This window comes from Manacus vitellinus, unplaced genomic scaffold (assembly GCF_001715985.3).
Source record: "Manacus vitellinus isolate BGI_N305 unplaced genomic scaffold, ASM171598v3 scaffold_24_pilon, whole genome shotgun sequence".
In the NCBI taxonomy this organism is placed as follows: domain Eukaryota; kingdom Metazoa; phylum Chordata; class Aves; order Passeriformes; family Pipridae; genus Manacus; species Manacus vitellinus.
The window spans coordinates 9,779,008-9,806,190 of NW_021939798.1; the positions used below are offsets into that span (position 1 = coordinate 9,779,008).

General features: G+C 39.1%; 2 protein-coding genes across 2 annotated transcripts in view; both read left to right on the forward strand.

The window, feature by feature from the left end:
- The window catches only part of LOC103755821 (centrosomal protein of 112 kDa), a 39,955-nt gene extending 22,272 nt beyond the window's left edge, over positions 1-17,683 (forward strand). The window contains exons 11-13 of the mRNA XM_029960098.1: positions 1,150-1,229; positions 14,133-14,268; positions 17,516-17,683. Of these exons, the coding sequence (XP_029815958.1) occupies positions 1,150-1,229; positions 14,133-14,268; positions 17,516-17,683 (384 nt within the window). The remainder of the gene's footprint in view (positions 1-1,149; positions 1,230-14,132; positions 14,269-17,515) is intronic.
- An 8,294-nt stretch (positions 17,684-25,977) lies between these two features.
- Positions 25,978-27,183, forward strand: part of LOC115307508 (centrosomal protein of 112 kDa-like) — an 88,472-nt gene continuing 87,266 nt past the window's right edge. The window contains exon 1 of the mRNA XM_029960099.1: positions 25,978-26,019. Within this exon, the coding sequence (XP_029815959.1) occupies positions 25,978-26,019 (42 nt within the window). The remainder of the gene's footprint in view (positions 26,020-27,183) is intronic.

Here is a 27,183-nt window from a genome sequence, read left to right on the forward strand (position 1 = left end):
TGTGAGGATACTTAAACATCAAACAAATAATAGGTAGTAACCCTAAATGTCACTGTTTGATTAAAGGTGCTTATCTGCTGTATCAGGAACCAGTTAGACTAAATGGCTTTACAAGCCAAGGAAACACCTGCTTTTTATAAATAATCCACTGCTTGTTTTCCAAACATTCAGTTCAGCATAGGAACAGGGACAGGTTATTCCTGAGAACCATTCCCGAACCAGCTGTTAAATATACAGAATTTACCAGGTTTGGCAATACCTTCTTTACTCTGATAGACAGCCCATGGGTTTGGAGGTTCTTGGAACCCAACTAAGTGCTCAGACCATCCTGGAGTGAACACCCACAAGGAATTGCTCACAGCAGGGAATCTCTGCATTTGGTTTTTCATTGGACTATACATTTATTAGAACACGTTTTTCTTTCTTGTAGTGACTTAATAGCATGCAATATTACAAATGACTGCGAGTGAATAAAGGATTTCCTGGGCTTCTCATCTCATGGAGAAAAATCTTGTTCCTTGAGCAATCCTAAAGGAATGCAAACTCTTGTACTTCATCTACCTTTGGCAGAAAATATTAGGAAAACTCGTGGTTTGCACCACTCTTGGGAGATTGCCAAAGTCAAAGATTCTTATACCTATTTTTGAGTAATATTATTATTATCATCATCATTATAATTATTATTACTACTTGTTTTATTACTGTTATTCCTCAGGATGTTTATGTAAAATATTTACATTTGTTACTTTTATTGTGGTAAGAATTGGTAAGTGATTGGCTTTGGGTGTTCACAAGTTGGTAAGTAGGAGCCCTGCACCCTAGAGAATGAATACATGGCACTATTTTAGGCACTGTACTTACCTAAAGAAAATGTAATTCCCTTTTCTTCTGTAATTACTGATATTTCTTTATTGTAGAGAATAATATTCACTTTGAGAATCAAAATAACTCTATTGGCTCATATTTCATCTCTCTCTTAATCTCTACTTTTGCATTTTACATAATTTTAGAAACCTATAGATGGTTCTCTGCATCAGTGCAAAAGAAATGCGTGAATAGTTTTTAGAATTAAAAATAACATTTATTTCTTTTGAACAGTGGCATTGTTTTAGCTAAAACATGGCTGTTTTTTTTTCCTTCAAATGGCAGATTAATGTCATTCAGAACGATCTGGATAAAGAAAGAGGGGATGCTCAGAAGAAAATCCGCAAACTGGAAGAGACTTTGAAGTAAGTGAACATGGAATAATTGTTGAACCATCCCTGAGGTTTTTAGTCAAATTTATGTAACAAATTTAGGCTTTGTCTCATCTAATGGCCTTCTTATAGTTTGACTGGGTTTTCTTCCCATTGTAAAGCTGCATTTTCGGGGTTCTCAGTCGACCAGAAGAGTGGAAAAAAAGTAAAGCAAGAACCAAATCACCCAAATTTGTTGACTTTTGAGTGGTGGGAATTGAGGTTCCTGATGTCAGCTGGTCTTGGCTTCTTAAATAAAAGGATCTGGGTTCAATTCAGATTGGATTCATTGAAAGTAAATAATCCAAACTAAAGACTTGTTGCTTGGGGCTATTTTAGAGGAAGGGATAAATTTGAAAGATGTGTTTATTTAAATGGTATTTTACCTTGATGTAGTATATGATGTTTGTGATTTTATATTTTACTTAATATCCATAAATTACAACTCTAATGTGGATTTTTCCCCGTTGGTACCACACTTTTTTGTGTGAATACTTGTTTTTCACATGGATCTAAGGCTTGGAGAAGTGTCTGCAGCAAACAGGAGACACTTTTTATTAAGTAACTCGATATTTTTGCCAACCTTGTACATTAAAAAACTAATCAAGACACCCCAAGTTTGATGTTTTGTGAGCAGGGGAGTGGTTTACACACAGCAGATACACAGAGGACAAGATCGACTCTTGTTGTGCTGCTTCCATTTTTGATTATGTAAACTATTATTTCCATGTGTTTATCCAGTTTAAATTGAAAGTTATGGAAATAATTTTCAGGGAAAACAGACTATTCTGAAACAAACCAGGAGTTACTTGCTAAAACTATTCAGTTAAATATTACAATGTACCTTATCTGGGCTGAGAGAGGCAAGTGAAGATACTTTTATTCAATAAAAGTCACAGAGCTGAAGTCTGTATTTCTTTATTTCTGTAATCTCTGAGGTATTTGGCATAAATAGAGACTATCTTAAATCACTACAGACATTAATAAAAATTCCAGCTTTTAATCTTTAAATTCTTTACACTGACTATTATTTATAATTTTGGGGAGATTGAATTGTTATCAACTGCACTTAATCTTTTAGTATTTTACCATCTGATTCGTTGATAACGAAGTTGCATTAATTTTCTTCCACATCTTTCAAATAAAGTGTCAGTTTGCACTTACTTATGTTAATAAAATCAGTCTGACTTTCCAGTCCAGGGGCTGCTCGGGATGGATTCCCCATGTGGGTGCTCTCAGTGCAGAGTAAACACTCCCCAGGCAGTAACTGTGAAGTGGGTGAGAGTGCTGGGGGGGTTGAACTTTAATTTCAGATATTCCCTGGCTGTAGTTAAGCTTAGGTTTAGCTCTGAGTTGAGAGCAAGGATTTGAAGAGTGAAGTTTTAGGGCCCACGAATTAAGACGCCGTTGGCAGAGACTGGTGCCAACCTTGTGCTTCGTGTGAGTGGGTCCTTGGGCCAAAACTGGGTATGGATCAGCTCCTGGGATCAAAGAGCCCTGGAGACTGTTCAGCAGGTTAAAAATGAGCCCTGGACACTGTTCAGCAGGTTAAAATTCATTTGCTATTTCCCCTACAATAATTGATTAATACTGTTCCTGGTTTTCAGTGTGTCTTCTACTGCAAACTACTCCCACTCCTCTTGTAGAGTAGTTGTCCCAGGTTCACTTCCATGTCCTTTGACACTCTGCTTGTCTCATGCTTTCTTTTTTTCATTTAATTTTTTTGATTCAGGGTGTTAAAAATTTCTTAAATATAACCATATATAACTCTCCCAATTTAAATGGAAAATGTTTTCGTTTTGGAGGTAGCTTACTCTTTAATAAAAATCTCTGCTGCTGCTCTTTTGGTTTTTATAGCAGGGATTTGGGGTTAATTTTGAGATTAGTAATGGAATTAGTAATTCTAATATGTAATTATTTTGTAGTGGAATAGAAATAAAAATTAGCTTCCACATGTGTTTTTGCCTAAATGGAAACATAAGTTTGGCAGATTGATCAGGGTGGATTTGTGCTCCTAAAGATTAAAAATATTGTCTTTACAGAAATATGGTGCCCTGGTTTAAGGCCAACATATATTCCACTGGATGGTTCTTTTAGATTTCAGCTCTGGTGCCAAACCTCTGGGTCTGGTCTCTGTGCTTTCCTGACCAGGGGTGTGTTGGTAAATGTGGCTGCTGGGAACAAACTCACGTGCCCAGGATGGAGGAACTGCTGATCCTTCAGGGATGGCTTTCTGGAAGCCAAGCCATTAATTTAGCACCAATGTTTCTGGACTATACTAAGATTTTTTTTTTTTGTGTGTGTGTTTTCTTATATAGGATATGTATGTAAGTAATAGATAAGGAGCAGTGATATTTATTGTGGCAGAAATGGATGGTTTCCTTATGGCTCTTTTTTATCCATTGCTGCAAAAATTAGTCCTTTGAACAATCTCTTGCTTTTAATGAGTTCACAGGACCTAATATCTTATGTAAAAATGCTTTATTTTGCTGAATTTCTTTGACTACTGTCAGAATGAAATTAGGTAACTACAAGCTAAGGCAGACACAATAAATCTTGGGAAAACAACCTTGTCTTGCATGAGATGGGTGAAAATATAGTTCAGCATCTTCAATAGGAACGGTGCCTTGTGGAATTGCACCTCAGAACCCAGTAGGTGCATCAGTGATTTCTCATAAACTACTTTGATGTGAATGCACTTTGATTCTGAAATGGCCACAGGATTATACCTTGAGGAGCTGGTGAGCTGCAAGCACAAGGAAAGGGAAGTTGCAGACATTTTAGTGGGATTTTTGTTGTTATTATTATCATCATCATTATTTTTGTGACAGCAAACAGTGCTGTTGCAGTTTCAAATGTACCCACACCGATGCAGAATGAAAGTGATTTGAGGCATTGTGTGGAATAGTAAAATCCACATTTCTAAAAGTACCTTTCACTTCAAGAAAAAACTGTGTTGCCGCAGTTTCAATGCAGAAGTGAGTTTACATAGTTTATGGAAGGCTTTTTTTTTTTTTCCTCTTCTGAAGTTTATGGTGGAAATATCTGTCAAACCCAAACCTTTTGCAAAGGAATTGCTCTAACACTCATGGCTGTTGGTGGTGACTTGTAGATATAAAATTCCTGTTTACTTCTGCAGTGCATGTCACAGGCATTGCCTGATAGCAAAAGTCACTCTAAGAAGTGCTCCAAGGGTTTTTCTAGAACGTCCTTTAAATGGCATTTCTACAAGAACAAAGTTTTCTTAAAAAGCTTCTCTGTAATTACTTGGGGGGAAAGGTTGTTTCTCTAATCCCTGTGGTTTGGTTGCATAAAATGTGTCACCAGAGTGGGTTGCAAATAGGCTCCATCTCTGCTGTTCTTATCTCGTATTAAGCAGAGGAGTAGGAAATAAAGAGGTATATAATTTGTCACAGTACAAACTGAGTGGAGTAAAACAGAAAATAAGAAAAAAATCCGTACCCATTTGTGACTGAAGAAATTTTATTGCTGACTTTATACAGTGTTGTTGCCCAGAACAGCTCCTAACATCATCTCTTATGTCTTGCTGTGTGGAATTGGATGCTTATTTATTAAGTATGTTTATTTTGCCTCTGCTAATATTTTAATATCAGAGTCTTTCATATTTTTAGTTTACTGGGCTGTAGGGAAATGTTTCCCTTTTTACTGAAGATTACAACCACGATGCCAGCTCAGTTGTCACTGAGCCACTTCCCTTCTGGAGGCAGGATGGTTTGGGTTGGAAGGGACCTTAAAGATCATCTTGTTCCACCCCCTGTCATGGGCAGGGACACCTTCCACTAGCCCAGGTTGCTCCAAGCCCTGTCCAGCCTGGCCTTGGACACTTCCAGGGATAGGGAATAATAAGTTTACAACTACATAGATGTGTAGAGTTTGTCAATCTTGAGTCAGAGAGATTTTGGACTAAACTGTTAACACACTGAGGACTTTGAGGCTGTGATCATCTGGGACCTGCATGGAAGTGCAGAAGCACCTTGTGCTGGTTTCTCTGAAGGATGGTTGTGATGATTCTCATTTACTGGGGATAATTATGGGATCTGATTTTAATGCTTTTTGCTTTGCATATCTCATACACAAGCATGTATTTCCTTATGCTTCTAAAATACAGCTTTCCCGAGTTCTTGTTCTTCTCTTCTGTAGTGTGATTCAAGGAAACAATTTTTAAAAAGTCCCATTAGGAGAATTGAAGTGAAACTCCACCTGTACAGGTGCAGACATTGTAGCTGAACACTGCAGAGTCAGGGAATGGGTGCACAACATCTCCAGTCTGATGATTCACAACCTTCTCCCTCTCATTCTTTGCCTTTTTTTTTTTAAGCCTGTCTGTGGAGCCAAATCTCAGCCCTTTGCAAGTGGGGATGACACAGAGCAAATGCTGAGCAGCTGCTTTATTCCAAGTCACTTAATAAAATTGTTTGTTTACATAAGGAACTACCAACACCTCTTTTTTTTTTTTTTTTTTAATTTTTTTTTTCCATGGCTTCTCTACCCCTCATCTGAACTCATTTAAAATTCTTCTGGGGAAGAAAGAAGGGCTAAACTTTCCAGAAACCAGCAAAACTGCTCCTATCCAGTAGCAGATTTTCACAATGGTTTCTAAAACACACTCGTGCAGTTTTCACGTATTTTGGTATTTGTTTTAGGTGACAGTTCTAAAGGTTTCCAAGCCTTTCCATGGTGTGAAAGTGGTGCCTGTAGGTGTTCAGTAAAATGCAAAAATGAAAATTATTTACCTTTCTTGTCACATGTATCCTTGTGTACGTGCACATGCTTTCTCTGGGTATCCTTGACGTGAGAGTCAAGCAGAAGAAGCTGATTTTTCTCTTTGGAGATGGTGCTGTGGAGTTTCCTCACTGTAGACTGAAAAATACTCATTTCACTGCTTTTCCTATTCCAGTGTGTAGCTGGGGCAGTGTTTGTGCTTCCCTTCCCCATCCTGGACTGCTGTTTCGGGGGGCTTTTTCAACTATGGTTCAGTGATACTAATTTATATTTTAAATTACAGTTTTTGTGCATAGTGCAGTTATTACTGCTACAAGGCTTTGCTTCATAGGAAATATCCCATAAAAACGTGTTTGAGCTTTTATTTTACTAAATCAAGTTGGAAAAAACGTTATTTTGGGAAGGAAATACTTTTTTTATTGGTATTAATTATTCTTCTTGAAACCTTAGTCATTTCTTTATTCAAGTGGCTTCTACTTGTGTCATCTCCTGCTGTGGTTTGCCAGACATTTGGTTATTCTGGATCATTCCTTACCTGACATTTTCACAAGATCCATGGACCTGGAGCTTTTCTCAGTTTTAAACTTGGTATTGATCCCTGTAAAGCCTTGGGAGAGTGGCTTTGATACCACACTTGCTAAAAGCAGAAGTTGAGAGAAGGCTTGTGTTTGTTTGATCTGAAAGGCTCTTTTTGCTTTAGTCAGACTACATAAAAATACCTCCAGTTTTAGCACCAGAAGCTGTATGTAAGGGTCTTCTAGTCTTTATGATTACTAATATCCTGCAAAATTCCCGTGGTGTTTGTGTAATTTTTCCTTTCTCTGTAACATCACAGAAGGGACAATGTAAAGGAAGTGAGGGTACAGAAATTTGAGAGAAATAAATGTTGAACGTTCTGCTGCTGAGCTAATAAAGAGAGAAACAGATGAAGGGAAGGAAAAATAAACATGTAAAGATGGAAGGCAGAAGGAGGTAGAATAAATAGCAGTGAAAACAATTTCATTTTGTTTGCAGTTTGCAGTCGTGCAATTGTTAGATCCCAACATTTTAAAAAGAAGCTGTAGTTGGACTTCTCAAAATTATATATAGAAATTATATTTTGGAAAAAAAATATGTGATTTAGAGTGAATCTTGATAATTCGATTGTACCAAACCCTTTGAGAACTTTAAACAGCTGCTTCTTCAAATACTCTTGTATGGGCTCCTTGTAGTGGTGTGAGTCACAAATGCCACTGAACACAGAAAAACCCAACAGCCTGGGAATCATCAATGCAATGATAAATAAATAAAGGCACTGATAGCTTTAACCACAAGCTAATTTTTTTATTTCTTTTTGCCTTTCTTGCTCCTCTTAAGTTGAATCCAGATTCTGAATAATTGCTGCTTGTTGTTAATATTTTTAGGATAATTGCCTAAGAGTAGCTGTTTTCCTGTAGTTAATTCCTTTTTTTCCTTGAAAATGAAGTATTTGTGTGTGGAGGGGAATTATTGAAGGAATGGAAAAGCTATTACTATTTAAAGCCGGAAATAATTAAAGAAATATGAGCAGGCATTGTCTTTAATTCCAAGTGTTGCAATAAAGCGTATTGTTAAGAGTTTATACTCATGTTCATTGTGTTCACCATTATCTTTTATTAAAATGTTGAGTGTTGTCTTGTTGCAACAGTTCCAACATGATGACAAAAAGCCAAGTCTGTGATTTAAAACCAGCAGTAACGTGATGTGGCTGAAGGAGTTCTGATACAGTTCCACTCTTTAAAATAGGGCTGTGTGTATTTTTTTTGGTATAGGGTGGGTTGTTGTTTTTTTTTTTTTCCCCTCCTCCTCTAAGAATCAGTGGAAAAGCAGCCAGCTGTTCTCCACTCGGGGATCTGAGAGCATCTGAAACCTTTTAGAGCAAAAGCCAGTCAAAGTTTCCAGCATATTGTAAACATTCCTGGAGCCCCGGCGAACGCGGCGCCGTCACCCTCGCTCCGGGGGCCACGACGTGAGCCCCGAGCAGAGGACACAAAAATGTGGGAGCTTTGTTTAATTGCCTCACTTAAAAGCAAAAAAATTAAGTGTTCTAGTAACTATTTACAGCCTTTCAGGTTGTTTTTTTTCCCCCTCCTCCCCCCCGTTTCTCTGGAGACCTGCTGGCGATAATGAAATATGTATTGGGAGGAAAGCTCCGGTTGTACCGAGGAAAAAGAATGTAGCAGTTGATTTTTAGTCCTTGTCTCTGGGACTGTCATGTCCCTCAAGATGGTTATAGAGATATCATATGACATCCCTCTAGTGATAACAGCTATGGAAATGTAGAACTGTATGAAATGAAAGGTGTTGGCTCGTGAAGTGAAGAGCGTTGGTGTATCATGCTATGGCACTTAAATACTTGCTGTAATTGCTATTCTAATAATTAATGGAATTAAGGGTTATTGCTATTGCATTCACTAAATGGATATACAAATAATTGACACAAATGTCAGAATTGCAAAAGGGTTCCCTTTGACATCTGTGTATTTTATATATAATCAATGCATTATATTTTGGGCACTACATAGCCTTGAAATATTGGTGGAATGAGAAAAGCCTTCAGTTGGCTAAAGAAAGTCTTACAGAGGATTGAACTCAATTTGTGATTGTTAAAAAGCATGAAATGTTTCAGGCTGTCATCTTTTTTGGGTCACTTAAAAACTACAAAATAGTACAAGGAAAAAACTTTGATCCTTGTTGCTTGATGATTAGGATGACTCCACTTCAGTTATGCTTGATAATCTTAATTTTGCTTTCACTTTTTGTGTACTTTGTACAACTTTCTTTCAGCTTCGTCAACAACACAACCAACCTTCACTGAGGAGTTGAAGTTAATCATTCAAACAATACTTTTAATGAAACGAAAATTGTGAAAGTCCATGTCCACTACACCAACCTGAGAAAGGGATGAGCCGAGTGGATACTCATTATCCCTCAGAATTAAATTTCTGTATTATCCATTACAACATGGATATTATTATTCTGAGTCGTGAACTATGATAGTACAATTATTTTAGCCATAAAAATATTTACCTTAAGTAAGTAGAATAACAGCATGAGTTCTGCATCCTTGTACCTCCTTAACAGGCTTAATCCTGGTGCTTCGTCCTCATTGTCTTGGGTTTGCCAACCACTCTTGGCTCTGTCAGTCCTCACACATCTTGGGCTGTGCTTTGTTAGTGTTAAGTGATTCTTCTTGCCTGGCTCTTCTCCTCTGCCTGGTGATTTCTCACATAGTTTGTCCTTCAGATGGTTTATTTTATTCTCCCCCCAGCTCTCTGTGCCACAGCGCTGCTCTCTGATCCCTACCTTCCCTTTTCTGCACCTCTTTTCTGGGTATCTCATGAATCTCTTCAGTGTCTGTGTTGCTGACTTGCTGGTCCACCTTTTAATTACAGTCTTGTCTTGTCTTTTCTGAGCCATTATCTCCACCTGTCTCTCTGATTCCCCCCTCTGTGTTCTCCTGGTTGAGGTTTAGCTGCCGTCTCAGCATGGAAAAGCCATGACTATTAATCTCTGTCCTAATCCTCCTCCCTCGATAACTGAGCCCCTGTGGTCTTTCATATATGTGGTGCATCTAAATCTTGGAGACAGTTTCTGCAGCGTTGAGCGAAATTATAACGTTTTCCTTTCCAGCCACATTTACAACACTGGCCCAGCCTTTTCAGCCACATCTCATTCATCATTTCCTAGTTGCTGTTTTTATTCTGTTTGCACAGCACCTAGCACAACAGTACCCTGTCATTATTATAATGAGAAATAGTTATAATAATTATTAGTGTGTTTAACCGATGTCTGGTTAATTTGTGAACCATTAATTTTGAATGTGATGCATTATTCTTCCTATTTCTGTGTGATACTACGCACGTGGAGTATTATTTACTCTGAATTCATTAATGGCTCTAAGTAGTGGTTTAGTTGTTAATGTTATCTCATGATTTATTTAAAACATAAGTATATCGTTTAAAATAATAATTGTATTGTAAATATTCATTGTTATAGCTTACTTGAAGGAATGCAGACCAGCTTTTTGATGTTAACATCTCAAATTATGCAAACTGTAAACAATTTATAAGTGGATTTGTACTTCTTCTCATAAAGACAAACTCATCTTATTCTTAAAATTGGGGAGCGAACGACGGAATTGTTCTTGGCTTTATATTTTTGCCTTTATTTCTTTGAAATGCTGAAACAAGTTAGAATGCTTTCTAACAACTTCGAAATATTAAAGTGCCCAGGGACAGGGTAGGGATGGTGTTTTGAAGGCAATAAATATTTCAGCTTCACATTTCAGTCTTTCTTCTTCGCTGCTTTGATCTGGCTTTGGTTTAGTTATCATTCCGCTTGAATGACTTCACGCCGTCTTTCTTCCTCTCCACACCAAAAAAGAAGTGTTCTGCACATATTCCATATGTCTGGGTGCTGCCATAGTAGGAGAGGCCTTGTTTTTTCCTGGAATATCTGCCTGTGGAGTTGGATACTCCAACCACGGCTGGGTGGGTGCATTTAGGCCCAAAGCTGGCACTTCACCATCACCATTTGTCCAAAACAGCAGAGCAGGAAAAGCAAAGTTGTTTTTTTGTGTATTTCAAAGATTTGACATTTCTACTGAAGCATTTTTTGTGTAACAATAAACTAACCCAGCAACCCCTTCTTTTACAAATACGTGGGACTTTAGGCCTTGATACATTATTTATGGAGTTGAAATAGTCAGTGTTCTAGGAGTTGTCAGAGGGACTGCAGCGTGGAGTGGCTTTTATTGGTTGTGGCACCAAAATGTGGTGTCATGGATCTTGCATTTGGGTATAAATTGAGTTAACTGCTGCCATTATGTAGAGTCCTGATGGTACTGAGGCACCTCCATGTGAGAGGCAATCTGGGATCAGGAGCAGGACTGTGGGTCAGCTTATATTTCCCTGTACAAAGTCAAATATCTGTGTCTGTGTACTGGATGGGTCCTTGTGTCTGTAGCTTATACACAGAACATACTAAGAGGAAACTCCTGGAATTTGCTTTTGCATGGAAAGTTTGGGTGTGTCCATTCTGTTCACATGTGTGCTTACACTCCTAAAGGGTTTTAATTTAATTTATTGAAGAGACTGAGACCCAGACAGGTACCTCTCCTGCTCTTGGGTGCTGTTGGAATGGTGGGAACCCTGTGAGTAACATATTGGTTCATCCAACATTTGCTGCAACATCCCAGGTTTAATTAACCTCTCCTGTAAATCCCTGGATTGCCCCGTGTTTCATTAACGTGACTTGCAATGCTGTAATGTCTCTGTGTTTAATTGTTACCTCTCAGAAAACATTTCAGGAAGCAAAGCAAATATTTTATGATTAAGCATGAAGAAAAAATATGTAAGATGTTTGTATTTCCCATTTATCAGTACATTTCAGAGAGCTGCTTTCACAAATTGTAACTCTGGACTTCAGAGTCAACTTTCCCTGAGATGGTTTGTGCTGTGTAAGATTCCTGGTTCTGTTGCTGTATCCTTTATACACTGAAACAAAAGGAATGTGCTGCTTTAAAAATTGGGGCCAAGGAGTAAATTCACCCTGTTTTTACATTCAAGCTGGCTCAGCTTTAGGGGATTTAAGTGGTGTAATTGTGTTGTATTGGGCCCCACAACTAGTCCAACTGAAAAAAAAAATAATCTTCAAAGTGAATATTTTAGTGCTTCATGCAAGGCACATTGCTTGGTGTCTTGGGAAGAAAAAGTGAAGCTTTTCTTATATTTGTGAACCGAGGGCCATTGTTGTACAGGTTTTCTAAGCTTCTGTACAAATCTGAACTGCACAAAAAGTGGAGAGCTTTGGCTCCCACATCCCTTAAAAATGAAGTTTTATTCCTGGTTATAATGAGATGTTGCATTTATTCATGGGATTAAGTCCTTAAAAGAAAGGAAGGTGCATAAAACCAGATTCCTAGGAGTTTACATCATAATATTTCAAAATAAAAATAATCTTCCTAAGGAAGAAGATGCATAAATTTGGAGCCTCACTAAGGGCACGAGGACTGACATCTCGTCCTTTTGTATTAGATTTGTTCTGTTTCCATCTGACTTGACCAAAATTGTCTCGTGACAATTTGGGTTTTGGGGGATAACTGAGCCAAACACCTTTGCAGCTGGAGCTGATGGATAATGAGCTTTTCATAGCACTTCAACCTCTGGAAGCATCACTGGTTGTGCCCATTCTGAGAAATGGTGGAGGAGTTTTGTCCTTGCAGTTGTGATCTTTTGGATCCTCTGTGGTAGAAATTTAAATCCTGAATGATCTTTTTGCCACTTGAATTTAGATGGGGGGGAAAAAAAATGTTAATTTGTTGGTTTTTTGCTGTGTAATTTTTATTGTCTAGTGAATGAATAGAGAATATGGTACTTTATTAATAGACAGATTATGCTTCGTCCTCAGAGGACTCTAGGAAATGGAATTGATGAAAATAAAGCATATCTGTGTGGATGTGATGGATACTCTCTAGCAAATTTGAAGAAATTTGCACAGGTCCTCTATGAACACAAACCCAAAACCCCTAAACAATTATCACCAGAAATGTGATACAGGATGTTGTTGTGTTTTCCTCATTTCTACTGGGTAAGAAAGGTATTTTCCTTTTCCTGTAAGGAAAAGAGCAGTCTCCCTACATCTCAATTATTCCATCAGCTGTAAGGTACCAAGAGAATTTATTTTTCTTTAAAATATGCATCATGAAAAAACCTATAAAAGTAAACAGTAATACACTGACTCAGGGCTTGTGGCATTTCTTTGATCTCTTTGCTAATGGAATTACCCTGCTCTCCTCCACTGCAAACAGCCCCTTTGTGAAGATGTAGGATTATGTTCTTTGTCCCATTGTCAAAGTCTGGTCTGAAAACCACAGAAGAGGATGTGAATACTGTAACTTTGGGCTTGGCAGCTTCCTGACCTTTCTGAAAGGCTCACTCAGTGCTGCAATAGCTGCTCCAGTGCTGGCAAGGTGACAGACTGGGTGAATTAGCTGGGCTTTTCCGTCTCTTATGTGTCAGAGTCTTTGTTTTATATGGAAATAATTTCTGTCAAAATGGGAAATTTATCGTGAGGTACTTCCTCTCTGCCTGTAAAATGAAAATGTCAGCCACAGGTCTGTTTGAATGTGTCTTCTGTTACAAGCCATGGGTGGAGCCAGCTTTGTCCAGCGATGCCACCGTCGCGTTTCCCGGTGTCTTAACGCAAGGTCAGGCAACTCCTCTGACCTGTGGCAATAGAAACGTGTCACAGAAAGTTGCAAACACTGCCTGGTTGTTTTCTGTTTGTGGAATCACATCAAAACTTCTTAAATATTTACCGATCACCAGAGTTTTTGTCTGTGTTGTGGCAATATGATGTCCATCTCTGGTTTTTATTATAAAATATGATAGATTCGTTGCTTATTGATAAACCATCATGCCTGAGAAACCCAGCCCTGATTTCTGTAGATGTCTCGAGTTTAATATGCCAAATAGTAGAGGCTGTTCATATAAAATATCTTTGCATAGAGATTTAACATCTGCAAAGGCTGAATAGGTATTACAGCATTATGGGTTTCTAATAGATTAAGAAGGTACCACATGTCACGCATTACCCTGCTTTGCATTTTGAGATTTGACAAGCAGGGAATAATCCTGCACCTTGTCTGAACAAAGATGGCACTGGAATATTTTTTTTATTTTTTATTTTAATGGGAGTAGGTGATCATGTTAAAAGGAATTTGTTTAAATATTGGGAGGTGCGTTAAATATAACTTAATTAAATCTCGTTTGTTATTAATTATATATTAAATTTTGTTCATGGAATCTCATGTAATGGTGGGATTAAAAAAAGGGACTTCTCCAGCAGGTAGTGAAGCATTGAAGTCAACACAGACTTTGAAGGTGGAGGTATTGTGAGCTCTGAAGGCCGTGTTTGGGCGTGCGAAATCCAACCGGAGAAAGCGAAAATAACTCGGGCCTTCCATTCCCTTCTTCAAAGCCCTGCCAAGGGAAGTTGGGCAGAAGCTGGGACAGGAAATTGAAATCTGAATACTTATTTTCGACTGATCGGGTTAAAGGCCTCTCTTTTACACCAGCACACTCGTTCTTTTATTTGATACTTGAACTCTGAAAATTTTCTGTGACTTTCCAGGGAGAAGGAGGAGCAGCTGAGGCGGGTGACGGAGGTACAGAGGCTGCAGGCCCAGCAGGCAGGCGCTGCCCTGGAGGAGTTTAAGCGGCAGGTGGAGCTGAACTCAGAGAAAGACTCTGCAGAAATGAAACAGCGGGTGAGGAGGTCACAATGCCAGCCTTTCTGAAACTCTGGCGCAGTGGGATAGCGGATTCTGATCTTATAATGCCAGAAACATGCTCCACTTGAGAGTGCTACATCAAAATCTTTCACAATGTAGTGTCTTTGCCAGCAAGTCAGAAAGGGATGGTGGCAGTTGTTTCATCTTTCTAACAAAGCCCGAGTTGTCATTGTTATAAAGATATCTGCAGTTATGATACTGATTAGGGATTTTTCAGGAGTGAGAGTATAAAGTGTTAGTTTATACACCCTATGGAACAACGTTTGTCATTTTCCACTTAAACGTGTGTCTCTTCCTACTCTTTTCCCAACGACTCTGTCTTCCATTAATGAGCTCCTGTAATCAGTTGGAGCCCAAGCAGGGGCAGGGCCATTGTGGCTGCTGCCAGTCATGTGCACAGGATGGAAAAATCCATTTTTCTGTCCCTAAAAGACAGGGGCTTTAATTTAAGTAACAAGATTTTATTGGCTCCAATTTCTCACAGAGCAAATAGTAGTTAAACCGTCCCCTCTGGGACTTTACAAAATGCAGTCCAGGCGGTGAAATCAGGACCAAGCAACAGGTGATCAAAAAGAAGGGGAGGAAAGGGATATTTCCTTAACTCACTTGTGTGGTTGAGATCTCCAAGCATAACTCCAGCTTGTAATTTTGCCTGACCATATACTCAGTGTTCCAAACTCACCTACTGTAACCCAACCTTGCTGCTGACAGGAGGGTGCTGCAGGCTGGCACTGCAATGGATTGCTCAGGATGCTGGCTTAGAATTGAGGAAATTCTCTTTCTGTTGCTGTCATGAACTTATTTTTATGAAAGTCTTCATTGCTGGTATTTTGAAGACCCATGCAGACAACAAATAATAGAAAAAAGCAAGAACAAACAACAGGCATTCAGCAAACTGGACCCACGAGGACAATACAACAAATCCTACTATTTTAATCTGGCATTCTCTGTGCTCCATAACTCTCCTGCAATTTCTTCAGGATGACTTAAAGTAGTACCCTATTTCTGCTCCAAAAGAGATATAGTCTCATTCTAGAAAGACTAATAATAGTTTCATTCGTTTAAAAAACCTCCAGCAAACAAAACCAATCCAAACCTAAAGAAAGTGCAAAAGAATTCGGAAAACTTAAGTCACTTGTAATTTTAAAATGACAGTAGATTTCTTTTAGAGTTCTGCCACAGTCTGGGAAATTTTGAAAGTGAATTTTACTGTGCTTCATGAATCAGCCATAGGTTTACTCTGTCCCTACTTGCCTGCTAAAATCTAGAAATAGTAAATGATTTTTGTATAGTTGAGTAACACTGTTCTGCAGGAGCCAAGGTCCAAGGAAATACATCAAAGGAACACTACTGTGGCTCTCTTCAGAGCTTTGGCTTTTGCTATGATTCTGCATCCACATACTCTTTAGATAAATCACCTGATACATTGGAACATACTGGAAAATTCCTTGTTTTGTGGTTAGGTGGGATGTGTCACTTATAAAACAACAGCTGCAGTAGCCATAGCAACGTTGTACTTCTAACTACATTAGAAATACTGGGCTTCTAAAGCCATTTTTGGGGTGTGGTAAAGTTAATTATGAAGATGAGTAGGATGGGGCCTGGCATTTTCAGTTCTTGTAGTCAATATTGGATTCATTAGTCTGGCTGTGTGATATTTTTTTGCCATCTGCTTCCTATTTTGTCAAGCTTGTGATTATTAAGAGTCACCTGATGCCCACTGATGGGGGAGTGGTGGTTTTTAACTGCAGGATCTGCTTTTTTTTTTTCCCAATAATAACCAACAAAAAGAGGAACAATACATAGACTTTGTCATGGTACTTTAGATCTGGGGCTTCCTGGGTTTGGCAAATAATGATCAGGAGCCTTCACTGCACTCATAGGAAATATATGAATGTGACCTAATGAGTAAACCACAAAAGCCAGTAGATTTAAAGAATCTTTGCATATGTTATTATTTCACATTTTAGAATGTTTTCATTCTGTTAGGAAAAAAAAATCCTTTAATACAGTAACAAGACCTGTTATTTTTCTGGGTTTTATTGGCCTGAGTAAAGTATGGCCATGGATGTGCAATCTGAGTAAGTTTGGAGCGGGAGGAAATTATTCATAAAATGTTCATTGAAGTCCCTTTTCTTAATGGCAGTTAGTACAGTGAGGTTCAAGAGCTGCTTCCTTTCTATTCTATTTTACTACTTTCTAGTTGGCCAACTGCTCCTAGTCCTGCACCTTCCTCTCTTGCAGAACTACTTTCCAATAAAATGCTTTTCCCGCTCCGAGTGCTGCCTTTTCTCCTCTTTCCTGGCTTGGGAGTGATGTCCAGGCCAGTTGGCACAGACATCTGTTGAAGGCTGAGCACTCCCTTAGGCCAAGCAGGATTTTGGCTTGTGGTTCAGGAATTCATGTGTTTCTTCTTTTTGTGTAGCAGATGGGCTTGTGGCAGCACTGCCCCTCCCGACCCCTGCACCCTTTGCTCGTTTTTAGGGAGACATTTTTTAGGGAGATGGTTTATTCACTGCTTGTGTTGGGATCTAGATCTAAAAGTAATTGATGAGTATGCACTGCAGCATAGTTTTATATATATATATATATGTATATATATATATAAATATTCCCCTGGAAACATGCCTGATGTGCAGCTAACAGTTGTGCTTTTGATACAAAAGCCTTTGTTAATTGAGTTGTGAAATTGCTTCCTTGATGCTGTGTGCTGGAATCTGTGGGACTCATTATTCAGAGGCGATGACTATCTTCAGAGAACTTCACTTGCAGCCAAATAATTCTCTTTTAAGTTATTTTCTGATTTAATGTAAACTTACTTTAAATGTGCAGTTTATGCACTGACTCGCACATGATTTCCCTTGAATTTCCACAGGCAGTGTATTTTTGAGTGAAATGTATTTGAGTCTTAAATGTGTCTAGAAAAAATATTCACTTAATTTTGATGGGATGTTGAGTGAAAAACTGAGTCAATACTTTGTAATTAGGGAGTGGCATGACATAAGTGATCACTCTGTCCTTGGGTAACTAATAATCCTGTAGTGACTGAATATTCATTTTGACCACAAACGATGTTGTTACCATTCCCAACAAGTGATATTCTCCTCTTTGATGATTTACAAACAACTGTAGAAACATCAGAACATTTCAAGCTCTGCCTTTTTTTTTTTTAAAAAAAAAAAAAAAAGATTAAATTAAATATTCCCTTTCTTTTACCATGTAGATGGCAGAGGTTGAAGCTGATCTAAGCAGATCAAAATTGCTACGGGAAAAACAATCCCAAGAATTCTCCTGGCAGTTGGAGGAGGTCAAGAAAAACTATGAACAACAGGTCAGTGGCTTTGCTCCTTCAGGTGGAGGGGAGGAGGGACAGCCCTTCCTGCAGCTGTAGGTCAGTTCCTGGGGCAGGCTTAGCCCTGTTCTCACTGTGTGTTTCTGTCCTTCCTATAAAGACACAATTTATAGATCTGCAGAGTTGATTTGTTGGGGGATAGAGGAGGAAGAGCCCCCACAGAAAATATTTTTGTTTCCTCTTTGTGATCCTTTGTACCTCCGACTCTTTCAGATTGTTTCCCAGGCTTACAGGTGGCAACACCTATTTTCATAATCACCAGATTAAGTTATTTAATGCATTATCTGTTTTTCTTCTTGTCGAGGAACAGCGGTTTGTTCTTTTTATCATTTTGAGCGTGGGGTGTGTTCCTACAACTGCTTGTTTTGGCCCACTGATGGTGATTTTTCTCCCTTGTAAAGTAATTTCAGGGTTGGGGAATATTCAGGAAACATTTGGGTGGAGACAAGAAAGTTGAGTTCAGTAGTGTCATGGAGTGTGAAGGGAAAAAAACAGAAGTAGAAGTAGACAAATTGTTGCATGATAGAGGTTTGAGAGCTGCACAGCTGGACAGCCCATCCCAGCTGGTGTAAGATGCTGCTTGGTCACGGAAGTAAAGTGGCCTCTGTTGGTAACACCTGTTAAAGGATTAAAAGGTTTTTTTAGTGCTTCATAGGAGTAATGTGATTAATCCATAGAAGTTCTCTCTTATCAATGTGGATGTAAGTTTGCATTTCCACCAGGGGATGTGGTTTCATTTCTTTTCATCCTCTGTGCTGTAAGGGGATGAACCACTGCAGTTGGCTTTGGCATGAGACCTGCTCTGGCCCATCTGGAAGGGGCTTTTTCAAGGAATTAAGGAGCAAGATGGCTTTGGTGGGTGTTGGGAGAGACCTTTGCCTGTGCTCAGGAGGAACAACAAGTGTGTTTTGTGTAGGAGGGAGTTTGTTGGTTCAGATCAAAGTTTTTTTCTTGTCCTCACTCAGAATTATCAGCGTCAGCACTTGAGTTGCCAGGATTTTGTTCTCAGTCTTAGGAACATGATTGAGAGAGGTAAATACTAATCTGCAGCGTATCAGGAGTTAGGACATTCCTGTTCCTACCTACAAATGGTAATTTTTTTCTTTATTATCCATGGTAAGACCTACCAAGCCATAGATAAAATGTTCTGCCCAGTACTCAGCTGGCTTTGCTCACTAAAGGCAAATGATACTGTCTTGTGTTATCATGGTTTGGTTTTATGTGTTTTCTTATACCCCCAGTCCTATTATATTTACACCTTCTGGAGACTGGATCAAAAAAAAACCCAAACCCAAGAAATTAATGTGAGGGTTAAAATGGTTTTGTTGACTCTTTTTACATTGCTATTCTGTAACAATGTTGATATTGTGGTCAACATCAGTGAGAGCCTTTTCCACTCAGAGGACAAGTTTACTGCTTCCCTTTTACTTTATTTAGGATAGCTGCTTTTACTGTAAGAAAGAACAGCTAGGCTTTATGAGACATCACTGGAACCCAAAGGAAAGGGTTTCAGCACTGAACAGCTAAACAATGAGAGCCTCAGAAGAATTTTCAGCGGAATCCTGTTTATGCCCTTTCTAAAAATTTGTTTCTCTTTGTACTTCATTTGGAATGTTCTTTGAAAACTTGTGAGCATGAAAAATATGTGACCCTTCCTACAGATTGCAGTGGGTTATCACTGGAAATGATGTTCCTTTTGTATGGTCCTTTCTGCTGCACAAAGCCCCTTCAGCCCCACCACGGGGCAGGATGAGCTCAGTCCTTCCACACTTAAAATTTCCTTTCAGTAGTTCCAACTTCTGTTTCTCTGTATTACCCTCTATTTATGCTTCAGAGCTCCTAAACCATTTTTAAAGCAGACTTTTCCTTGCCTTGTTTTACTGCATATTTCTTTGGTTGTTACTTGGGGAGGAAGGAATAGGCTGATTGAAACTGTTTAAATAGAGCAGTAAATTAGAACTGGGGATACATTTCGACAGGGCTCTTGCAGACTTCCACTTGGAAATGACACCCAGCCAAAATCCTGGATATTTTAGCTACCTGAAAAATGTAGTAATTGCTTTGAGATGTTCTGCCTCAAGTGTTTGAATCTAATTGTCAGTTGGAATTTACACACAAAGGGAAGGAAAATTGACCCTGAGCTCTGTTTTGAGTCGCTTGGCACAGCGAGTGGCAGGAGTAGTGCTGAAGGCACACTGGACAATTCACCTGCCCATAAATTTAATCAAATTGGTAATGGAGAACCAAATTAACTGATGTGTTATCCTGTTCTCCAATCTGAGAAATATTTTGGAAATGTAGGGACTTGGGAGCTGTGGTTTCACCTCTCTGCTTTATATGAATAGTTGCCCGTGCTTCACAGGACTCTCCTGGAATATTGATTTACAAGAGATTACTGCTGTGAACATGTTGGTTGTGGGGCTGAAAGATTGCTCTGCTTGAAGCTTAACCACAGTGATGTGTTATATATTGATATTTATCTGATATTTTTAACAACAAACGACCTGATATATACCGATATTTATGTATTTTTTTTCTTTTGCTTGAAAAAGAATTAGGACAAAACCATATAAAACCATGGCAGTTTGTTAACTTTTCAAATGCATTGAAATCCATTAATAAGGTGAAGAAGAACTTTTGGATCTTGCAGTATGTCTCTCTTGGTTCCAGCTTCATCTGATTCAGTGCCACTTGCTTTTGAAGTATCCACTGAGAACACTCTTAGAGAGAAACTGGTGGCTTTTTTTTTTCTTTCTTTAAATATACTTTAGCTCAACTTTGTTCTACTTGCAGCTGTTAGATTTGAAAGTATATTTTGAAGAAAAAAATAACTCCAGCAGCACCACAGTTCCTATCTGCTGGGAGCAGCTGCTTTCGGCACTTCAAAGCCAGTGGACACCACAGTGAAGGCCTCAGCCTTTCCTGCCTTTGAAATGGTTGCAGGATCTATAGTTGGGCTTTATGGCACTGTCAGCACAGGGAAAAAAAAGGTTGTTTGGTTTTTTTGCACCCCCTCCCTTTATTTTTTTTTTTTTCAAATTTTTTTTTCCTGCTTTCTAACAACATCCCCAATTTAGCTCCCAGTACCTGGGAAGTGTTTCTGCTGAGTTCACTTTCATATTTGAAAGAGCATGTGCCCAAGTAATGCATTTTAGCCAAATTTGACAGGAAAGTTAAAGAATCTGCTGTTTTTTCCCATATCCATGTCATTGGAGCACTTTCTGAGAGCACATCTCTCGTGATGAGTGGTGATACCCCAGCAAAGAGCCTGTGGAGGGACAGGGCTTCATGCAGGGATTTCCAAGCAGGCTTAAGCACATACTCACCTTTGTTTCAAGCAGGTTTTCATAAATTGTTGTGAATGGAACACTTTCAGTGAACTTAATGTGATCTTAATGTTTAAATGACATTAACTTGTCCTTTAAAGCAATAATAATCACTATGATGACTGTTACACCCATATTTTGCTATGAGTAGTTGCTGAAGTGCTATAACTGAGTGAATGTGAAGCAAATGAGATGCAAAATTAGTAAGAGAGCCAAAGTCTAGGAAATATTGTTTTCCTAACAGGGAGAGATCACACTATGAAACAGCTTATGAGTTACCGTGGTAGCAGGTTGGTGTTACCTGATGAGTTATGGCCATGCCTTCTGAGATTAGATGCCAACCTAAATATATAAAATAAGCCTGTTGGTTTGGTTCATCTTTAACTGTGTTTATTCCATTTAAAATAATTATTCATGCTTCCATAGGAAAGTGGGAAGCTGTTACGTGATAGCTGAAGAATCTCCCCATATCTCAGGAAATCCTTTCTTGCAACATTTATTGTTGAGTTCTTCTCTAAAACTTGTGGAAAAAATAGAGTTGTCATCTTGTCCTCTTTAGCCAAATAAGAAAGAAAGAGGACACCTTCAGAAATATTTTACTGGGCATTTAACAGAATCCCTTTGAAATCATGCTAAAGATGAGTAAATAGTCTATCCCTTTAAGTTGGGAGCACAACAAAGGTGTGGTTGAGCTTAAATATGCCTTTTAGATTAAAGAAAGAGAAGTAAAGAAGTGCAAAATCAACTGGTTAAAAGTGAAAAAGCATGTCTGCAATCTCACCTGCCAGCAGCAAGGACAAGTATCTGAGGTGGTGTTGGGAAGTCGTTCTTATTTTAGCAGTGTGCTGCAGCAGAGGAAATTATTGAGAGGAAGAATGTGCTTTAGATCTTTCTGTTTGTCTTTTATAACTTTGTGTGAGGTTAATTTAAAGAAAAGAGTAGCTTCTCTCAGGTAAAACATTAATTTGGTAATTACAACCATTGTTTTTATACACAAGTGTATGTATTTAAAAGCCAACGCCTTATTCAATGCCACTTAATATCAAGGTTCAAAGCACAATCTCATCCTCAGTTGCTTAAAATAATTCTAAAGCGTTATTTAGTTCAGCATGTAATAGCTGGGCATCTTTCCTGCTAATTTTTGGCTGTTTAACTTTGTGCCAAGGGATTTCACCGGTGTTTGGATGATCAAGGCTGTGATGATGTTGTTTTGCTTTTGCTTAAAACTGCAGCGATAATTCCGTGAAATGCTGGAGGTGTGGGGTATTTTTGACCTGGGTGTGTTTTTATCTGGAAGTGTAGGGTATTTTTGACCTGGGTATGTTTTTATATTTTTCCCTTAAGGAGCTACCCAAGTGTATTTAGGTAATAAACATTGTTTAATTCAGGCGTTCGAGAGTTCCTCATCAAAACGTTCTGAAGAGCCTTGCAGAGAATTTCCGTGTTCTCTCTGGGAAGTCGAGCCAGAAGAATTGGTGTATGACAGAGTGGTGTAAAGGCTGTGACCTCATGAGAGAGAGGGGGAAATACAGCATAGGTCAGGAGTAGAGTAAAAAATGGAGATTAAGCATTGACTCCAAGAAACTGCTGTGTCTCGGGGATGGGACTTGGAAAGGAAACTCCTCAGGGAAGATAAGTCCTTTTCTGGTTTTTTCTAGCTTCTCTTTTACCAATCTGTCACCCACTCAAGTGAAGAAAATACTTACAAAAGACCTACTTGAAATCTGCTATTCCTCATACACACCAATGTTCCAAGTGTTTCTTAGCTGTACTTTAACCTGTTCAGTTTTATTCTGAGATCCACAATCCATTTTTAATATGCTGGTTTAGTTATGAGGACAGTCTTTGTGAAAAGCTTTGTTCCTCTCCTCTTTGTCTGTAGTCTGAGATAATTGAAATACAGTCTGTTCTTGCAAGGAGGCCAAATGAGCACGGTAGTAGAAGCTCTAAATTTTTCATGTCATCAGCAACAAGCTGCATAAATTTCATTTAATAAATTAATCTAGGATGCATAAACGTTTGCTTTGAACCATCCTAACACACAGATGAATGCCTTTTGTGCAGGATATCTGAGGAATAGTTTCTTCAATCAACATCAACTTTTCACTTTATAGCTAAAACTCACAAATGGGAAAAGGAGATGAATTTAACCTCCGAGTGAAGAGTGGGTGGAAATCTTCTCATGGTACCATTGCTGTTTACAGAATTGTTAACTAGACAGATGGGTATTGGCACTGTCTCCTTCAGGCATCTAACTTTGTGATTCAGAGTTAAAAGCCTGAGCTCCCTGTATAGTCAACAGAATCAACTTTGAGGGGAGGAGGGAGAGGGGAGACAGTTCCAGGAACACAAACGGGTGCCTGCAGTAAATAGCGAGCGAGGCGGCGAACGGCTGCGAAGTCGGTTCTCAGTGTTCAAAGAAGGTCCTTGGATAAACTCTGAATCCCCAAACAAAGACTATGTACAGTAAATTCTGTAGCAGAGCCTGCTACAAAGAGGCCCTTGCAGTGACTCAGGGTCTGTTAGTTTGTGAGGAGTGTTTCTGGTTTTAGTGGCGCGGGGGGGCCGAGGAGGGGACGGGGCCTCCTCGTGTTCATCCTGGTGCCAAGTGGGATTTAATCACGGGGATGCAACTTCATTTCCAATACATTGTGGGCTTACAGGGAGACTGGAGAGGGGTTTTTTGCAAGGGCACGTAATGACAGGACGAGGAGGAATGGCTTCAAGCTGAAGGGAGGGTAGATTTAGATTAGATATTAAGAGGAAATTTTTACTATAAGAATGGTGGGGCCCTGGCACAGGTTGCCCAGAGAAGCTGTGGCTGCCCCATCCCTGGAAGTGTCCAAGGCCAGGTTGGACAGGGCTGGGAGCAACATGGTCTAGTGTAAGGTGTCCCTGCTCATGGCAGGGGTTTGGAACTAGATGAGCTTTAAAGGTCCCTTCCAAACCAAACCCATTCCATGATTTTTAAAAAAAATTAGCTTGTGCCAGGAAGACTGGGCAGATAGGATTGAGGTGGCGTTTGTGTTGCCCATACTTTAAAAATACTAGAATTCTGAGAGGCCTTTGTAAGTAAAAATGTACAGATCAGGTATATAATTTTACATACATAGTCAGACCAGTCAAGTGTATTGTCGTAGGATAAATCAAATTGCAGCTTAGCCAAAGACCAGCTTGTTTCTTTTAGAGAATTTCTTGCAGTTCTTAGTTTGCAGCTGAAATAGAATTATTAGTGGTTGATGAAAAGGTGTAAGTAAAACAGGAAACACAGGCATGCCAGTTAAATTATTGCAACCTGCAATGAAATAGAAAGTCAAATGCATTTGCTCTGCATGTACATTACCCCACGTGCACTTGCTGCTTCAGTGGTAATGTGTGGTTCTGCACACATCATTTTTCACTGTCCCATGTGCCCTTGGCTCGTTATAACCCTTATATCTTGGGAGTACTTTGTGTTCCAAATGACAGAAAAATCTAAAAAAAACCTGTGTACATTTAAAATCCATTTAATTTACCTGTTCCAGAGGAGTTCTGGTAAAAGAGTTGTGGTTTTCTCCCTTGCCTTGCAGTGAAGATTCTTCTTTTCTACCCAAAGTTATGCTAAGCCAGAGCCCAGCATGATTAATACTCGTTCCTCCAGCCTGCTAGGTCAGATTACTTTTAGAAGGAGTATTTGTGGAGATGGATAATCCCCATATCCTCACGAAACATGCATGTTTATTTATAGGCTGAGGAGCCAAAAAACTCCTGATTTTACTGGAGTTGTTATTTGGGGACAGATCATGGCTGGTTTTGAGCAGGGTAAATGATGGAGACACCTGATGTACAAACACTTTTAACTGCTTTTAAGATAGAAATACTGCAAATAGATGTGCTGTGGGCCTCCTGCAGAGTGAGTTTAGCTCAGTTCTTTGCCGTGACATGTGTAATACATTGGTGGCTTCTCCAGCCCTCAGAAGTTCAGTCTTGCCAAAACAGTGCTTATAAAATCATCCTGCCATGCAAAACTCTATTTTATGTAGGTGTTACTTAAAATATTTCTGGAATTGCGGACATAAATTTACATGAATTTTCATACTTTGGTGTCAAATATTTATTGTAGCAGTTACATTTTTCAAAGGGGCAGTGAGCTAACTAATTTCCTCTCCCTCCTTTGGGGACTCTAAAAAGAATTTCAAAGGCGTACTTGTTCTTGAGAACAAGTTGAAATTGTTCTAAAATTGAAAAGCCTAAACTCAGTGTGTGATGTAAAAGCAAAAACTGGATAGTGGAAGGTCTTTTCTATATTAGGGACTTTAAAAAGGTATTTGCTGACGTTGATTATATTAAAAGTATTTGGCTTCTGAAAATGTCTCCTGCAATCAGCAGGCTGTTTATTGTTGACCTTTGTTCTTCAGATGTGCTGAGAGCAGCAGGATTTCACTTGGGGTCTTTAGATTGTCTCTTGTTTTAGCAGGTTGTCCTAAAGCACCTCCCCATTGAGTGCAGTTCATCAGCTGGGGTTGTCAGTGCCCTGGGCATGAACCACATTGCCAAATTTGTTTGGCATCTTGTGTGTGTGTAAGGGAATAACAAGAGACTGTGACAGTTTCTGGATTAATAATTTTTAGCTTTTGTTAAGAATTTTTTCTTTTTAAAATTCTTTTCTCTACAAGAGTAAGGAAATAGTGTTACATTTCAGTTAAAAGCTGAATTTAAAAGAAATAGTGTAATTAAAAGCTAAGTTTAAAATAAATAGTGTAATTCTGGTGGCAGCTTAGTAAATCAGCTACTGGCTGTTGCCTTGAACATGATTCTATCATTCTGGTGTGGAAAGAATTAAAACATGAAGAAGTCACATAGGATGAGATCATAATTTCAAATACTTGTTACTAACAATGTTCCCTGGTAAGAAAAGATGTGTCAGGTCAGACAGTCCTCCTTGGTTTTGTGTCCAAGCCATGGCTGGAGAAAGGAACAGAGGTACAGAGAAGGGAAATAAGAGATTTTCATCTTTGAGAGGACAAGATGAGGAAACATCCCAGGCACAATGGCTGCGATGTGATTATGGTAATAGGGCGCACACGATTATTTAATGAATGTTTCTTTTCAGCCTCACCCCTAATTCCCATTGTGAATCTCATGTTGCTTGTCTGGCTGAAGTGTGCAGGACCTGCAACTGTCTGTCTTCTGGACACTCAGGCACTGGATTTGAGCAGACATTTTAGTGTGATCTGATGAAGTGCTCAGCATCAAGGGGTACATGCAGAAAGATCTCAACACTCTACAGCTTTTAAAGGAGGTGGTTTTGTTATATCATTCATAAAGGCGTTCTCACCTCAAAGAGAAGGCAGAATCCGTCTGCTTTATGAAGAATTAATACAGTTTTCATGCAGCTTCCTGTGATGAAGTAGTCCTGTTGTGGCTGAAAAGCAGCATGGATTTTCTTTTTCCTTTTGTTGGTATACACTAAATTTTTCCCCTTTAAAAAGCCAACCCAATAGCAACACAAGAATGAGAGAGGGAGGAGTGAAAGAGGAGCTGTGGTGCTTGGCAGCAGTTCTGAGGAGAGCAGGAGCTTCAGGGAGTGCTCACCAGTGCAGTCAAATGGCTCAGTTACTTCATGTTATTTGTACAGGAAAGCAGGGTTTTGTTGGTTCTGAATGTGAAGTTCTTCATTAGGGAAGATGGGTTTGGAGGTCTTTGAGGGATGAAAATGTTGAGGTCCTCATCCTTTCTCTCCTCTCCTGTCTCTCCACCTCTGCTCCCTGACAGAAACTTTAAAAAAAAAAATCAAGCAAAACCACCGTGGGGAATGGTTTGCTTGAAGTGGGGAGGTGGATTTTTTATTTCAACAAATCTGCCTTTTGTAAAACACCTCCCCTCACCGTACCATCCTTTCTCTTCCCACATGGCCCCTGGGGGGACACCTCTCTTGCATACAGAAGGACCTGTCCCTTGTGCTCATTCCATGTCTTAAATTCAAAAATGTTGTGTCTATAATATAAATACTGTAAGTGAAGAGTTTGCTTAATAAAAGTATTTACTTTGGTCAGCGGGGTAGACATGTGTAACTGGTTGGAGAAGTAGGGTCTGTCTCCTGCCCTCTCTGGGTCACATTCTCTGCCTTCTGTTAAAAAAGTGAAAACCTCAATAATTGAAGTTCCCCCCAGCAAACTTCCTTATCCCAGACCTACATGGCACAACCAGCTGAAAACCCAGTAATTAAGAAAA